Source organism: Aptenodytes patagonicus, chromosome 5, assembly GCF_965638725.1.
Source record: "Aptenodytes patagonicus chromosome 5, bAptPat1.pri.cur, whole genome shotgun sequence".
Lineage (NCBI taxonomy): Eukaryota > Metazoa > Chordata > Aves > Sphenisciformes > Spheniscidae > Aptenodytes > Aptenodytes patagonicus.
The window spans coordinates 56,382,017-56,399,734 of NC_134953.1; the positions used below are offsets into that span (position 1 = coordinate 56,382,017).

Consider the following 17,718-nt stretch of genomic DNA (forward strand, 5'->3'; position numbering starts at 1 on the left):
TACAGCTGGGAAAACCATCCCATCGCCACGAGCGGCTGCTCAGTGAGCATCCTGTCCCACTCTGCCCCGGCAGGAGCAGAAGAGCGGGCTGCCTCAGCGCCTGGCCAGGAAGGACTGATGACTGTCAGCACCAGCTCCTCTGGTCCAGCGCCAGCCTCTGTGCCTTCGCTGCAGTCTGTGGGCTAACGCAGTGCCACCTCTTCCAACCTACTGAGAGAAACACATTTTTACATTGAGTTTCATGTGAGGAGGCCTTGCAAGGCACTGCTCTTGCTTTCAGCTCTTTCTCTCTGACTCACACTTCTTCCTTTTTGTGGCAGAACTCAGAAAGCTCTGACACTCACATTCACAAAATATTGTCATTACCTCTGAATCGCACCAACAGACATCATGGCAGCCTCTTCCTCATTGAGGCTGAGCCAGTTTTTGTGACCAGCTAGCCCTCTCAGTTTAACGCCTAAATGTCGTGAAACTGAGGAATTCAGTGCAGCAAAAAAAAGAAAGCATCAGTGCAGCGTCCTGGCTGCAGACCAGCGTTTCAGGGGACTAAACACTGCTTACCACTGGAAAGGAGCTGCTGACAGCCTGTTGTACTTCCCTGGATACCGTCACAACTTTCAGAGACGATGAGCATTTGCTCTGAGCATGCCTCTGGAAAAATCCACAGAGAACTCTCCACTCCATCTTTGCAAAGCTTTAGCAATAAGTCAGTGTCACAACATGGGCAATGCTATGTCAAATCACCAAGAGCTTTAATAAAAACAAGCAAAAGGAAGCTTCAGTCTTTCCCATGGATCAAAGGAGATCATCAACCATCATCGTAACTTTTCAAACCAATGATTAGCTTTGTTATTTTGCAAATGCCTTGTCTGGCAGGAATATTTCCCACTATGGCTATAGAATTTACGGAGCTTATGGCTTGAAACAGGATTAGCCAATGAGACAGGAGATACCCCTGCACAAGGACTCCACTAACCCTGCAGCATCCGAGCTGAGGGGCAGGCACATCTGCATGACAAAATGCAAACAGCCAGAATTTGTTCAGGTTAAAAACACCCTCCTTGATCATTTCCCATTTTTGGTTCCTGAAAGCAGAAAAAGAGCGTAAAACACAAATTAGTATTCTGCCCTCTCGGATAAATCACTGGGGGGGGGAGGGAAGGAGGTGTCCCCTGAACAAATTCCAGTTCTTTGCTAACAAACAGTTCTGACCTTGGTGCTAACACCCTCCAGGTCAAACACGACATAACCAACACACACTGAACTCAGCCATTCTGTTGTGTTTCCACTGTAACAATCCACTGTCCACACTGCAAACCCAACAAAACAACATCCAGATTTCTTTGCAACTGGAGGAAATATGTTGTATTCTTTCTAGAAGTAAAAGTGACACTGGAAATTGGCATGCTTTGAGGAATACGTGCAGAGCGGACGGGAGAAGGTGCATTTGGGATGCTGATGAAAATTCCCTACCTGACTAGCTAACTGACCAGATGTTTCATACGGTAAAGCTACTGAAGCACAGGTAGGGAATAAGCTGAAGAAGGGAGGGGTGGACAGAGCTTAGATCTCATTCCTTGGTTTTTGCACTGGCCAGTGTATGACACGCTAACAGGGCAGAAAGGATCCATTGTCATATCTGAAAAATCAGTTCCAGCATTAAGCTTCCTTTTCAACAGGAATTTTTTCTTACAAATACCTCTGCTCTATGTCTTTTTCCCTTGCTTAAAACAATCACACAATGACTCTTCATTAATACAGCAGCTGTACCTGAAAACCAGAACCTAAACTGGATTAGAGAAGAGAAAATAGAGCAAGGAAAGTAGAGCTCATTTGCATTAATGCCTCTATGTACTCACTTATACCTGAGCTGCTTGGTATGACCTCTGAGCACTTCCTTGGAAAGTGTCAGAAGTGGACACACGGAAACAACAAAAAAAAAAATCAGAAAGCTTTTGAAGGCAAAACTTTTGTAGTTTAGAAAGCTCTTTACAAGGCCAACTGCTTGCAAATAAATTTCCCAGTAATTTAAATTACTGGCTCCTTGAAGAAAACAATGTATTAGTTAATTGGTCTCTAGGAGAAACATCAGGCTTAGGGGGAAAGCGCGCGTCATAGGAGTGATCAGTTATTAATACAAATGAAAACTCTGAAAAATGTAAATTACTGAACAGAACATGCTCTAAAGTTGTTTGCAGGAATGAAACTAGTTTGTGCCGTTCCCAGAGAAGCCCAAGGAGCCCAGCACACTGAAATATTTATAAAGAATGAGACACTCCAAGGATTCTTACCCTGCTTTTAAGACCCGCCAGTGCCTGGTAGCTATGGCAATATTTTGAATTGTTTAACGTATCAGTAATAGATGATCTAGATTAAAATAAACTGGTGTCCAACCAAACAAGTGCATGCACCGCAACCAGGAGCGAGTCTGGCGTCGCCGCAGCAGAGGCTGTGCTGCCCTGGCCGCACGGCAGGGCTGTGCCAGCAGAGGCCTGGCCTGGGGGCAGCCCACGGGGCTGGAGGTGTTTTCCTGCGGGGTGGCCCCTGCCAGCTTCCCGGGCGGCTTCAGAGAGCCCAAGGCACGGCGGGGCCACCTGGGAGGCTCGGCTGGCACAGCCCCGCCAGGCAGGCAGAGGGGTCGGTCGCACTTGATTTGTACGGCTGAGCCCACAAAACACTACAGAAAATTCCCAGCCAGAGAAACCCACCTTGTAGCATGAGCGCTTGTTTAAGACAGATGCACGCACCACCTGCAAGGCGCTCCCCACTGCAAACTTTCCAGGCGATGGCTGTGAAGATCACCACCTTGCATCCCTGCTAGGGATGCCAGAGGCTTGGTACCTGGTTCCAGGAGCTGGACTCGGAACAAACTTTCTCATACCGTGTCCATAGTACACAGCTGGCATTCTTTTTCAGCTGGTGAAATGCATCTATTTAGCCTGTGTAATGTCACAAGGTATGATTTCAGCTGTGTAAGCCAGTAATGATACATCCGAGGCACAATCATCAGCATCCAGTGACAAGCCACTGAGAATACCTGACAGTTTGGGGAGTTAAAAAAAGCCTTTGTGATGAGCCAAAAATGAGTTTTGCCAGTGGCAACGCTATTAGATCGTTTGCTTTTCTCACATATGTTCAGTTTAACAATGTCTCCTTTTTTTCTTTTATTTGGTGCGCATCTTGTTTTTCCCTAAGTGCCACCTACATTTTTTCACTCTGAAGTTAATTACTAACTAACAATGGATAGGAGAGCAGAAATTACCACGGGTAGCATATCCAAAACCATAAAATTATCCATTTTGATGGTTTTGCTTCTTACCAAAATTCCACCTGCTCAGATTACAGGCATGCCCATGTTTTGAAAGTTGTTTTTTTTTTTCAACAACATTTCAAAGTCCCAAGAACGCCCTGAAGCGTAGCCAGCAACAAGCCTGGATCCCCAAGGAGAGAGAAGCCCCCCCTGCATGCCACCCACCCGGCAGCACAGGGCACCTGTGCACGCTGGAGGGCTCGCTTGCCTGTAACATGGGGTGGAGGCAGCCCTCCAAGCTAAAAACCCCTGTGTGAGGCCACTATTCCCCCCATGATCCTGCTGTTCCACATCTCTGCTGAATGCCCCCAGATGCTCTTCTCAGAACCAAAGCGTTAATGCGTGCAAGTGTCCTATGCACAGCAATGAAGACACAGCCCTGACTCACAATGAAGAGTCTGCAGTTCAGAAAAGCAAATGACACGCAGAAAAATGCAGTCGGTACATAGACACAGATACAGTCAAACATGGGCACTCTGTAAGACAAACTTCTTGTTCTACGGAAACACATACAGAACATCTATCCTCAGCCCTCCCTCCTGCCAGCCAGCAGAAGCAAGCGGTGCCTGGGGGAGGAGGGGAGATTCAGCCAGTCCAATATTTCTCTGTGTTTTAGGAAAAACAAGCATGACAGCTGTGGAGCAATCCTTGTCATTATTGTCTTCATAATTACGAAGGAGTGCTGTTTCCTGGGCTGGCATATACAGGCTTATTTCAGTTGTCTGCTGCACACTGAGAAGCTGTTCTAGTAAAACATGACAGATGGTTGTGGTACTTGTGGAGTAAAATAAAGGAGGAGTGAACATCCCAACCAGCACAAATCTACAGCAATTTGTGTAAATGTTGCAGGACACAGCACTGAAGGAGCTGCAGAAAAAGCTTAGAGGAGAGTTTCTTCCCCATCCTGGGGCTGTACCGAGTGCACGACGACTGCATCTGGGTTTACAACATCCTACAAAACAACAAGAAAAACATTAGCTTTACAGAAAACATGCTAAACTTTGAGCTACTGAGATACTGCTGTAACAGATTTCCTACAAGCAGATGCCAGAGTAACCAGAGAAGCTGAGTGCTGCCATTGACCTGGAGCATCAGAGCAGCGGGTGCTGCCGAGGCTCACCCACTGCCACCAGTGCCGGGCAGAGGAGCGGCACGCTGGGTGGCAGGAGCTGCTCTGCGCAGCCGGAGGGGCAAGACGACTGAGGGGCTGCGAGCATTAGCACCAGAGCAAAGATATTTGCAATGAGATTTTGGGAACGGGAAAGAATGCAGAAGCTGCCACCCAAAAGGATTTATCATCCCTTATCCCAGCTACCAGCAGCAGATTCTTAAGGAAAGTATAGGAAACGGGACGAAGTGGTGCACCCTCTGCTTCTGACAGGGACCAGTCTGGGGACTTGAATGGGCACGGGGGGCAGCGGCTAACCCACGCAGGACTCACCTCACAGGGACTGCGGCTCCTCTCGCCCGTATCATCGGCTCCCAGGGCATCTGGGCTCCCTCCTACGGGACTGTCCTTCCTCTGCTCCCTGACCCCAGAAGCGCTCCATGCACTCTCCAAGACACCTGCTAGCTCGCTCTCGCTCATGTTTTCACGGAGGCCTGGCTGTTCCCCCTCAGCTTTCACTCCTGCCTGCTCTGTCCCCTCCTGCAGCCTGTCCTTGCCCCGCACTGCCCCTGTCCCAGGAGCTGCCAGCTGCAGCTGGGTGCCCGGGCACAGCCCCTCGCCTCCTGCGGACCCTCTCCCCCTCAGCTCCCCTCCCCCATCCCCACGTGCAGGAGTGCTCAGGGAGGTTCCTGCAATCAGCTGCTCCCCAAGGGACGTTGCTCCACACGGTTCTCCATGCCATGGGGACACGAGACATGCTGTGTCCCACCCCCACTCTGCCTCGCCCCGGCCCTCAGCCCCCACCAGTGCTGGCCCCCTTCCCTCGCACCCCAGTGCTGCTTCCTGGTTCACTCCTCGCTCGCAGGTCACAGCTCCATCAGCCGCCCCTTCCCTGTCCCTCCCAGACTGCCCGGCTGCCCCCCTTCCCTCGGCTGACTCCCCCTCTGCTGCTGCCGCCCCCATCTCACTCTGTTCCCCCCACACTGCTCCTGTCACCCCCTCCCTGCCATCCCCAGCCACCATCACCTCCTGCCCTGCCGCCTCCCCCACCAGCACCGGCTCCCCTGCTGCTCCCTCAGCCAGAGCCCCTCGCCCCACCTGGCCGCCCACCACAGCACCAGCCACCACCCCTGCCTCCCTCACCCTGCTCACACACAGCCCTGGGGCAGGCAGTGCTGCTTCATCCCCCACCCCCTCACCAGGAGGCCTCTCCTTCCTTCTCTTTTTAGCACGCTCCAGTGATCCCTCCATCCCAGCTCCCAGCTCCCTGGGACCTGCTGCTCCACCCATGACCTCCTCTCCACCTCCTGACTCTGCTCTGGCTATCTCCACAGATACTCCTATCACCCCTCCATCAGGTTTTTCTTCCATTGCAGTCTCTGTCTTTGCTTTGCTGCCTAGATATGGGGTTTCACTCAAAAGTGCTTCTGCTGAGCCCTCCTCCTCCTCTGCTGTTGTGGTCTCCTCCAACTGAGATAACCCGTCACTTATGGGATCCATTAGAGGCACCAGTGCCTCCAATCCAGGTGCTACTTGCAACACGGGATCCTTGCCAGGCTCCACAGACTCCACTGCACCCTCTGCTCTCAGGAGAGAGCTCCCTTCTACCTCTGATGCCTTGCCAGTCTCAGATGTTGCTGCTCCTATGGCAGCTTTCCCTATCTCCATCCGCTCTTCCCCTGATGCTTTCAGCTGGGAAAACTCATTTGGCTTTAAAAAGTCTTCTCCTCCAGGCATTGCTTCTCCTGTGCAAATGTTCATATCCCCTAATGTTTCCAGGAGAGCCCCAGGCTTCTCCACAGCCTCCTCCCCTTCAGAAATGGCTTCCTCTACAGACTCTTCTCCTTCAGGGCCAACTACCTCAGCAATCCCTTCTTCTGCCAAGTTGGCATCCTCCACAGCCTCCTCTCCCTCAGACACAGCACCTGCCACAACACCCTTCCCTGTGAAACCTCCCTCCTCCACGGCCTCCTCTGCCTCAGACATTGTCTCACCCACCACCTCCTTCACTGGAAGCCCTGTCGCTCCCACAGCCTCCTTTGCCTTGGAGGCCTCCTCCGCAGCCTGTCTTCCCTCAGAGACCTCCCCAGCCGCCTCCTCCCCCTTGGACACTGCTCCATCTGCCTCCCTGCCTAGCAGTGCTCCTGCCCCTGCCGGCTCCTCTCCCCCAGGTGCCTGGTCTCCCAGTGCTGCCTCGCTCTCCGTCCCCTCCATCAGAACTTCCTGCTCCCCGGGTGCCACCTCTGCACTAGACTCCATTCTCTTCCCTGTCCCGTTTGCTTTGGGATCTTCTTCTGCCATGGTGCTCTCCTCAGGTGCAGATTCCTCCACTGCCAGCGGACCCTCTGCCTGCAGCACAGCCACTGTGTCTTCCTTGGGCAGCAAATCTCCCGCCCATGCCATTTCTTCTCCTGCCTCTTCGGTGCAAGCATCACCTCCCTCAGCAACAAAATCTTCCTTCTCAAGTGCTTGTCTCTCCCCTACCATCTGCCCTTCTCGTACCACTTGTTCTGCTGCCGTCTGCACATGAAGTGTTCTTGTTCCTTCTGCCAAGAAAACTCTATCTGGTGCTATTAAGAAATAATCAAAACATTAGTTTTATGGAGAACTGTGTTAGCGTTAAGGCTGTTTTACAGGGTTATTATTAAAGATGCTATCTCTCCCAAGCAATGAAGGGACATCAGCATGGTGACAAGAAGAAAACTTGCTGTGCTGCTTCTCATCACGCACCTGTGCTCTGACTACGTTTCTAGTGCTGCTGTTGTGGCATCTGGCATAACTACTTTAAGCACAAATGCTGATGCATGACCAGCTTTCAACTCTGACAGTTCTGCCTGCCCTGCCTGCTCTCCATCCTTCCCTAACCTGCCTAGCAGGGAGCTCAGGTGTGTATATGAAATAGCTATAAGCTTGACAGTAACATTCAAAAATTCAGAAAGAGATGGTAAATTGCTCATGTAAAATACACACGCAGAGGAAGAAGAGTACTCAGCCGTCCATGTAAAACGGGTAATTGCTTCCCATGGATTCTGTAATTACACCAGGGGAATAATACACGGTTGATTCCTGCCCCCCTGGGAATTTAACAGCAATGCCCTCATTGAATTTGGTGCTCCAGGATCTGTCCCTGGGCAGGCACCCCCAGCAGTCTGTGCTGCTGCATCGGTGTTTTGTACAAACGTGGCAGGTTCCTATTCTTTAGAAAATGAGAAGTTTTGTGCCACTGCACGGAGCACAGAGCAATGTCTTTCCCAAGCTACCCTTTCTCAAACCGGGCAAAGGCTGTCTTGCCCCAAATCATCTCCCACTGTTTTTGACTTATTTTACCTTCTTGCACTACTGCTGCACTCCACAATCACTGCTTTTTGCTGCCTGCTTGGGCAACCGCCTGTGCAACTAGACCCCATCTCTGGAACGGCAGCCAGAGAAGACACCAGGTGACAAACAGGCCTGGAGGACACTGTTTGTCCGGCCCATCTCTGCCAGCAGAGTGGAGCTTGTGTCCGGTTTCCCACAACCCTTCCACTGGCCTTGCTGCTCCCCACTGTCACTCTGCCCTTCCTGCCCTTCAGAGCTGGACCTGATTCACTCACGGGGCAGGTCTGCTGCAGAGGAAAGCAGAAGGTGCACAAGGCAGCTCAAGCAGCTGCAGACAGTCAAGGAACCAGAAGAAGAAAGGACAGGCTGAGAAGAGAGTTTCCAGAGAGAGAATGGAGGTTGGCGAAGGAGAGGAGAGAGCCAGCAGGTTGTTTCCTCCCACCAGACCACACATCGCCTGAACCCTAGACCACACTTTAAAATTAAAAGCTCTACATTTTGCAATACGAGAAATCATGCCTTCATCCAAGACGCATCTTGCACCAGGTTTGTTGCTTATGTTTACTACTAGCTTTCTGTCCCTTATATTTCTAAAATTTTTCTTCTTTTATACAGTTATCAATCACTATCCTATTTTTACAGCACTCACACTGAAAATCCTACTTCCTGAATCTAGGAGAGCTCAGGCCCACTATCAAAATCAGTAACATGTAATCATTTAAAAAATTTCTAATGGAAGTTTTGGTACGAAATGAAAAAAAAAATCCCAAACTGTCATCCCAACTCAGAGTTAAATACTACTGTCTCCACAAAAGTATAGTGTCTGAACTGTCAAGGCGCTAATATTGGACTGAGTCTAATGTAATGGATTTTGCCAGTCCCTTTAAAATAGATGCTTTGTTCACTTGGTCTAAAAGAAACCAAATGCTGTGTTGTGCGTGGTATAGTCTACGTGTTCACCTGCTTCATTAGCAGAGAGAGGAGTTAATTTACTCTGGCTGCTGCTTACAAAGTATTCCCTTCTGTAAAGTGAGGTCTTGCATTGGGCAGGAATGATAACGGCAACTGTGAAGTTGCTTCAGCATTAAAGTATTCAAAATGAGGCACCGTGCAAACCTCAGAAGTTAACAACTAGGAGATTCCAGGCTTTCCAAAGACCACCTGCCAGGGAAGCAAACATGTTTCAACCCTAATTTGGAGGGACAATTGACACAGAAGTCAGGCTGCCCAGGAACTACATACTTTCTGTCCTGGTCTATGCATCAGAAACATAGATCCTTGTGAAGATCAACACATGAAGACTATTGGACTTTGAAATTAAATGTTATAGACAGTTGTTTGCGGTCGGCTGATGAGACCAAGGCAGAAACAATCTCATCTGAGAAAGAATTACCGAGAAAAAGACAATTACTGACAGACCAGAGATGAGAAGGAACCTCCAGCCTCCTGTATACACCTTCTGGATGAAAGACGACAACAAACCTTAAAAGACTATGTTCTTAGGCTACATAGAGGAAGACGATCAAAAGGCTCCCAGCTGACCAGAAAAAAAAACTTAGAACACCCTGGATTAATGTGCCAAAGTACAAGACAGTGCACAACTAGCAATTTAAAAACAACGTATACGACCTGTTCCTGCCAGCTGTTAGACTCTTAGAGGATAGAAGAAGAAAATGTAAGAGCAACAGTGCAGACTGAGGTCAGTTTTAACCTATAGTTTTCTCCTTTTTTCAGACTCATTGCTACTGTGGAGTAGACTCAACATTTACTTTCACTATGGCTCATTGCTGCAGCAGGATGGCTGGCTTTAATACCCCCTGTATAATATGCAAGGCTCTTCTGCCAGGCAGATCAAGTCTCCAGCAATAAACTGCTAGGGTTGCAAGGACCAGAAACATTCTTGGAGGGAACCAAGATCAAGCTGAAATTTCTTCACTGACAATTATGCCAACTGCTAACAGGGAGATGAGTTTGGGAGACGAACGGTACAGCACGGAGATCAAGTCTGCAGTTCAGCTTCATACCTAGTCTGTCAGTCCCATCCTGCCTGTCTTGACAATGCATTTCCCAAGGAGGCCCTGCACTACCTGGAAGCAAAAGGAAACTCACTAGATTCCTGCTTTCCACAGCTATTTTCTTGACTGGCAGCCAGTTTTTTCATGGCCTGGATTCTTTACCTAGGACCATTGTAACTGCCAAAAAAGCATTACTTATACATGACTACAGAAGACAGCTAGTCATCACCCAATTTTATACAAGTTAGGAAAGAAAAGAGCACAAGGAGGGCTTGATAGCCTAGAAAGGAAAGGCAAAGGGAAAACACTTCTATAAAAAGACTTCAGATGAATAAGATTTAATCCATGCCCCTGATCAACGGCCAACCTCACCTTCATTGGCATCACACTCTGTACTTATTACGTTCTCTTCTTCCTCATCTGCACAGGAATCACTAGCTTCAGGTTCAGAATTCACATGATGATCATTTCCAATTGCCTTTGCTATTTCTTCCTGGACTGGTTTCCAATCTTCAAAAACTATCACAAAGTTACAAAAGAGGAAGCAAGAAAGAGAAACCATTAAAAAGCAAAAGGGGAATAGAAGTCATCCAGCTATCTCAGCTTGGATTAAAATTTGAAATGTTAGGGCAGACCCGATTGGAGTCATATAAATCTTCACCAGCCATAAATTTTAAAGTAGATTAAAACCAAATGGAGACAACCATTAAAAATCCAAGGGAAAATTCATGCAGGAGCATCTATTGAAACATAGAGCGGCAATCTTCCACAACATTTTCACAAAACAGTGAGATTGCTTTTGTTAGGCAGTCTGAGGGGGGTTCAACGTACAAGCAACAACACTGTTTTATAGACATAAAATTGTTACTGTTCTTTGAATACTTTAAAAAAAAAAAAATTCTATGTTAAGCTCCCAACTACAGTTCTGATGATTCCGCAATTCCCCAAAGTAGCATAAGTGACTGAAGACATATGCTTATCTATAAATAAGTGGGGAAGTATTTTCTGCTCTTGTAAATGCAATGATTATGATGCTTCACAGTCAAGTCATACATTTGACATTATTGTTAAAATTGTGCTATCTGTTCCATTTTTGCTTTATGACTTGCCGGATGATTACGTGAATGGCTTTCAAGCTAGTAATACTAAACAACTTCTTTATGAGCAGTATTCCAGCCATGTACACAGTCCGATCCCTTCAGCATCTCCTCTGAGAGCTCTTCCCTCCAGTGACCCAGGTTTATCCCTTCAAGTTCCATCAGTTTTCTATATCTTTCCTTTTCTGATACACTTATTGGCTTAGTCTGTTACACAAAGAGCTTGCTAGTTTGCCACTGGTATGGATTGACAGCATAAAGTCAAATCTCGCACTTGGTTTTACTGCCAAATGGCCTCTGTTGCCAGTATACTGTGTCCATTAGGAACCACAGCCCTTCAGGTACATCTCTGAAACAGCTGCCCACTTTTGTTTGTGTTATGACTGTTAGTGTGAGACTTGATTAATTCCTGTTGCTGCTTGGATGGTGCCAGTGGTCAGATGTTTCAGACTGCTCCTCTGCAGTTTGGAACAATCATGTCTTTGACCGAAAGGGAGTAACTCAGTCAATTGCTTGTACTCGATACTTATGTCAAGAATAACTTTCAGATCATAAAGGAGACAATCACAACATTTCTAGATCTTATTACTGTATGTGACATGAAGCAGTACACTGGTCAGCTTCATCGTATGCAGTGGAAGTGCTGCAGAGACTCTTGTGCCAAGTTTCAGTTTCTAGATGTCTACAGACAAGTTCTACGTCAAGGCTCAGTGAGAACATGCACACTTTTCAATACCTTCACCAATGATCTTCCCAGAATCAGCCTATGGCATTTTATTTAGACAAAGTATTTTGTTTGAGAGTAAAGGAGCAGGGTTTCAGCCAGCGAGGAAAAAAGATCTGAATCCTGACTTGGCCTTCTGTTACAAAAATACAGAGCCTGAAACCAATTGCCACAACAAACCACTCAGCATGCTTCTGGCTAAATCATGACTCACAGCCTAGATAAAGAGATGTTATATGGTAGGATATCTTGACTTTCAAGCAACACCTTATTTCGATTTCTCTGAAAATAAAAATAAGGAGCCATGAGTAAAAAGCTAATGCTGCCACACTAAGGAACTGGCTGACTTTGGGCCACTCTGCAGTAGAGGATGTAATAAAGGTACCCAAAATTTTGGGCTTCATAAAGAATGGACAGGACAGAAGCAGTGAACCTGCTGTGACAGGAGCCTGAAGGGCTGGCAGTATCAGCAGATTCAAAACAGACTAGACAAACTCATGGACATCAGATGCATAAATGGATACCAAAGGATTGGCAGGCATTTTTTTCTAACAGCTACTATACAACAGATTGGAGTGCAGGAGAGCTACAAAATGAGTGAAGTTCAGAAAACAGAGGCTCTCGTGTTTGTGAATAGCATCTTCTCTTGCCACTGCGAGACACAGACTACTGTGAGAGATGTGCCTCTGGGCTGATCTGTCGGGCACTTCTGAAGTTACTAGGAGCTCTGCCAGAAGAAAATCAGTTGCATAAAAATAAGCACAATAAGACTAACCGACCTGGCCACTAGTCTTACCCAAATTGCCCACTTAACCCACAGAAATACTGTCTTGCCTCAAAACGTTTGTACAGGTCTTCTATGGATCGCTGTCACTTCTGGGCGTCATGTATTGAAATCACATGTACTTGCATGTGGCAGAATGTTCCCTCCAGCAATTTATTAAGAAAAATGGCTATCAATTCTTATGAGACTGATTTCTTTATACATGTAGCTGTGTGTATGGGATTTAATCTGCCTGCTGCTTCAGAGTCAGACAGGGCACTGAAAAGTCCAGGAGTGGGAGAGGTGTTGTTGCCACTAGCTTGCAGTGAGGAGAAGACTTAACACTGTCTTCCCCCGCCACAACCTTGCACTCTTCCCAAATCCCTCCCTCTCTCTTGCCAATGCACACCCTGTGCTCGCTCACCTTTTTCCTATGAGGTTGTTTTTTTCTACACTGTTGATTCTGTCTTGCTACTTGCCCTCGTATATGTTATTTTTCTTCTTTTTTTCACTTGTGTTTTTATTTTTTCTTCTTCTTCCTCCTACTTTATGCTTACACCCATCCTTCCTACCCCGTCAGTACCCTGCACCCACACAGCTCTGAAAAGAAATGTGAGAACATTTTTAAAAGACCATTTCAGTCTACAGTACAAAAGGCACTTGCTCAGCATGAATGCCTTTTTGCCTATACCATAGGTCCTAAAGGGCAGTGATGGCTTCACTCCTTGCTCTCACATTTCACCTGGGTGAAGCACTAAGATCTGCTCTGCAAGGAACCATGAAAGTTGAGCATTTATAAGGTTCCTCCTGGGACCCAGGAGATCCTGACAAAAGTCTCTGCGCAGTAGCGCACAACCTGCTTGAGTCATTCTGACATTTCAGCTCTGCAGAGAAGACAAGAAGCTTTCTGCTCCAGGACATCCCTTGGCTGCCTCACACAGAGGTACAGGCAGCACTTCCTTCGACTTGCTGAAATACCAAGTGCTTTGCTACGTATGGTGCATATATTTTCCTTTGACCTGGTTATAGGCCTGAAGTCTGACTAGCTGGCAGTTCCCATTCTTCACAGTTTACTGCCTGCGTAACATTTGACAAAAGGGAATTGACAGTCTATCAAAACAAGAGCCCAGGGAAGGATGACAAATACTGCTCACAATAATCCTCTCTCTTGAGATCAGCAATATGTCCTTGTCGCAAAGAGCACAGCAAGATCAGAAAACGCGCAGCAGGAGCCCATCCCAGGTACTTCCATACTTCTGACAGATCCTGTCACACCACCAGTTGTGATTTGCCCAGACTCAGCCTGCAACTGAACAACCCCAGAGGAGTGTTTTGCACCTTTTGCTTTCTTCAGCATATACAATCTTCTCTGATAAATTAGTTCTGCGCTGTTAGTGACAGCACTGGTTAGAAGAAATCCTGTCACGAGCAGAGCATGATGGGTCTCATTGGGGCAAAACCAAAACAGTGCTGTATCAGTCTCATCTAAACGCAGGCTGGACGGCTGATGAGAATGACCAGCCCTACAGAGAAGTTCATGTGAAAAAATCAGGGAGGCCCAAGAACAGACTGAGAACCAATTCTGCAATCGCAGTAAAGGACTGAGCTCTTTCAGCCCCCTGGGTGTCTCTGGAGGCTTTTAGCCCTCAGCCTTTTGGAGGACTGGAGTTGTAACCATCTGGCATTTCTTTTAAGACTATAGACATCCTTAAATTTTTTAATTAGAATTTTTATCATGGCAGCAACTGTGCTAAGTGCCTAGAGGAAGCTAAGATTCCCATGTGACCTTTGTTACCCCACAATATTTCTTTAGCAGCTCAGTATATCTCAGAAAGGGTATTATCTTTTTCTGTCATTGCTCTACACGCAGTTCCTTGGCAATTCTTCATTTACTATAAAATTTACCTAGACGACTCCCATGTAGACAGGGAAAAATCTGTATGCAATTTAGGAAGTCGTTCCTATCTGTAATTTTTATGATTCGATGATTTTTCTTGTCCTTCCTTGATCTGCACTGTCCCTGAATCTCAGGTAGTCTCCTGGCAGCAGAGATGATGCAGGACTTGATTAAGATGTAAACGCTGTTACCTACATAACATTTGGACAATCTGTCTATATTTGATAGAGGATCTCTGTTCAAACCTAGAGCCATGAAACCATGTGTGTTGAATGTAAGCACGCAGGAATTTATGCTAATAAAGAACAATGCTATTGTCTTAGGCTAACTCGGTATCAGATTGATACCGGCTTGACACATTTGATTGGTCTTTCCTTGGTTTTGTATTACAGCGTAATATTCTGTCCTCTAGGTTTTTAAAGTCCTGTCTTCTTCAGTAGTTCTTACTCGACTCATCTGAACCTAGTGGTGAAGGTGCTTAAATTGAAGTTTCTTTCACACAAGTGAAGAGAGGGGTTTCAGAAGCAAACATCTTTGAAGACTTCAGCACTATTCCATGAATAGTATGTTACTGTCTTTACTGTCTCAATTCTGAATGCATAACAAAGCAAAAGCAATGCACAACACAGTCAAAGTAACCCAGCAGCAACAGACTTGCAAAGCATTAAGCACCAGCATTCAAATTGTTTATTCCACACATGGCTATCTTAGATAGATGCACTACAGTGAACAGAAAGCAATAGAAACAGAACCAAAAATTTCTATTGAGGTAAAGGAAAAGCATTCTACATTCCACTGCAAATCCAGCATACAGAAGGACAACTGGAAATTTCATCTACGATGGCTTGCGGCTCTCCTTTATGTCAGCACCAGTGCAGACGACTATTCTTTTACACTGCCTGAAACAATTAACCAAGGTTACATTCTGGGTGACTATTTAGCTCACAGCAGTACAAGAGTATTCTAGTAGCTTGAAAACAGTCCAGCAACTGCATTCCCCATGCTGCACCACGACTTAGTATAAAGGCAAATACAGTAACACTTGCATGCACTAGTCACTCACAGTTGTGCAGAGGGACTGTACTCACCACCTCCTTCATCGCTCTGAGGAGACTCTTCATTGCTATCTTCCACTTCTGTCATATTGCTTTCCAAAGGCACTGGAAGACTTTCCTCCCCATCATCCCTCCTGGTGCTGGCATTTTTCTCCCCATCTTCCTCTATGTTACTTTCTACTGACCCAGCCTGTTTGAGTTCCCCATTAACTTCAGGACTTTGATGCTGTATTGCCATTATATTGTCATGAAAAATTCCAGTATCTTCCCTTGCTGTTAGATCTTCTCGTTTTGCCTTTTCTGCTTCATCTATTCCTTCCTTTTCCAGTGCAAAAGTTTCCTGATCTTCCTCCAGTCTGAGCAGTTTGTTCTCCCCGTTCTCATTTCCATATTGTGCATGTGGTGCATCATCAGATGCTCTTTTGATATTATACTCCTCTTTGCCTTTAACGTTGTCTTTCATCATTTCAGCAAGAGAGTCATCTTCACTGCTACACTGAGTACTGACGGATGAGAGGGAGTGTGCAGGCCTCCTACCTAGAAATAGCAAACATAATTTTGTTTTAGTATTTGTCACTAAAACGTCTGCATTCATTGGCCACGAGTTCCCTTTGCTATGCACAAAGGGACAGACGCTCATCTGATATCAATCTCTGAATTACACCATCTGAGGATGTCATGACAAAATTCCAGTAAGTGTAATAGAAGAACATTGCCCAGAGGTATCAGTGTTAAAATCAAAGCCATTTAACGTTTTTTTTTCTGAAAATGGAAATTAACCAGATTAGCTCCATCAATCACACAGAAATACACCTCCAAAAACACCTCTACATATGACTCAGACAGGTTTTAGAATAGTTTCTTGAGCTCCATTTGATAAAAGATTTCAACCATAGCAACAGTCCGTTAGTGCACTCCTGTTATCTCAGTAAGTATGATAAAGATCTCCAAAATCATGTGTAAGCTATTCAAGTTGAACTGGAGATGAAGTTCACTGTCCTCTCTAAAAAAACATACAGGGACCATGGTATGAAATTCATAAATGGAAAATTTGAGGGGGAAAAAAAAAAAGCAATAATCCTTCATCTAACATTTAGCTGAACAGTAGAGCTTACTGCTACACAGCATTGCTGGTGTCCAAAGTTCATATGGGTTCAAGAAGAGATTAGTCAAACTCAAGGAAAAAAAATCCAGTTAGGCCTAATAAGTAAAAGGGACCACCCTTGACACCAGCTAATTACAGCTGTGGGAAGAAACGGTGGGGAAGCAGCACAGTATTCTTGCCCTTTTCTTCTATTTTTCCTAGGCATTTGCTGCTGGCCAAAGGCCAGAGGTAGAATTTGGACCCACAGTCTGTCCCTGAACAGCTAATCTCAGAGCCACGGGAGCCAATCTGTGACGCATTATTTCTTCCTGCAGCCACAGTCTTCCAGCAGCCTCTATGCCTCTTCTTCCTCTGTGGATCTGAGGAAGGCTCATTGCAATCTTTTTGTAATATCTAAATTATCCTTTTCATCTGCAATGTATTACAAAAACTTTGCAGGACTGCTTTTAAAAGAACCTCAAAAATGGAAGCTAAAACTTCCCTAAAATACGTCAACTGCTCCCATTAATTTTAAAACAAGAACAAAAGAAAGTGTGTTTGAATGGAAACTGCAATTCTAAATTAATGGACTGCCTTGTATAGATGCCAGACTATCAATTCAAGAAAACTCCTCAATTTTCCTTAAAAGTAGCCAAGGAAAAGGAACAGAATGCAACTCCACCTCCCAGCATGCTTGAGCGGTGGTGTGAGGAAGCTGCCTGCATCTCTGGGGAAGTTATTCAGGCGTACGCTCATTCTAACTCCGACACGTTCACAGAGACTGGCAGCAAGGATAATGAGTGGTACCAAATGTGAGGTGGGCGTCCACCCTCTAGGATCTCTACTGCAACGGATTTCAGGCACAAATTACTGGACAGCCACCACCTGGTAATGACTCTCAGTTCCTTCCAGTCTTCACTGGACTTGCACCTGTGTTCTAACGGTAGGTACGTTTAGACTCCCAGAAAACATCATCACTCCTAAAGACACTTATAAGAATATAAACAAGCAAGTTCAGAGACAGAACAACTTAAATGTGCAGTTTACATATTGTACTATGGGAATTGCCCGTGATTCTCTCCAATTTATTCACAGGGTTATGGTCCACAAGGATTTGAATGCCAAGGTCTCTCCTACATGCTCTTTATTTATGTCCGATTCATAATATTGTATGCAAAAGTAACACCTTTGGCACCTCAGTTATCTGGATATTACTCTAAAACTCTATATGCTGGCTGAACTGACCGAAGAGGCCTAATGAATTCAGACACTCTTGAACAAGTGTAATGATATACTGAACTAAGATGAGACAAAATCTGTCCACAGCATGTACTCATAACAATCCAG

General features: G+C 46.0%; 1 protein-coding gene across 1 annotated transcript; it reads right to left on the reverse strand.

Moving 5' to 3' along the window:
* Positions 1–5,557: 5,557 nt before the first annotated feature.
* On the reverse strand, positions 5,558–15,753 carry LOC143160317 (uncharacterized). The gene is made up of 4 exons (XM_076338043.1): positions 15,321–15,753; positions 10,124–10,270; positions 5,693–6,988; positions 5,558–5,562 (listed from the first exon to the last, which is right to left on the reverse strand). The coding sequence occupies exons 1-4, from the start codon at positions 15,751–15,753 to the stop codon at positions 5,558–5,560; spliced, it is 1,881 nt and encodes a 626-aa protein (XP_076194158.1).
* Positions 15,754–17,718: the final 1,965 nt, after the last annotated feature.

Excerpts from the sequence above, each read along its gene's own strand:
- LOC143160317 (XM_076338043.1), bottom strand. The coding sequence starts at position 15,753 with ATGATGAAAGACAACGTTAAAGGCAAAGAGGAGTATAATATCAAAAGA. Across the intron at positions 10,271-15,320 it reads TCAGAGCGATGAAGGAGGTG|TTTTTGAAGATTGGAAACCA; the intron begins GTGAGTACAGTC and ends ACTTTGTGATAG. Across the intron at positions 6,989-10,123 it reads AGAGTGTGATGCCAATGAAG|CACCAGATAGAGTTTTCTTG; the intron begins GTGAGGTTGGCC and ends ATTTCTTAATAG.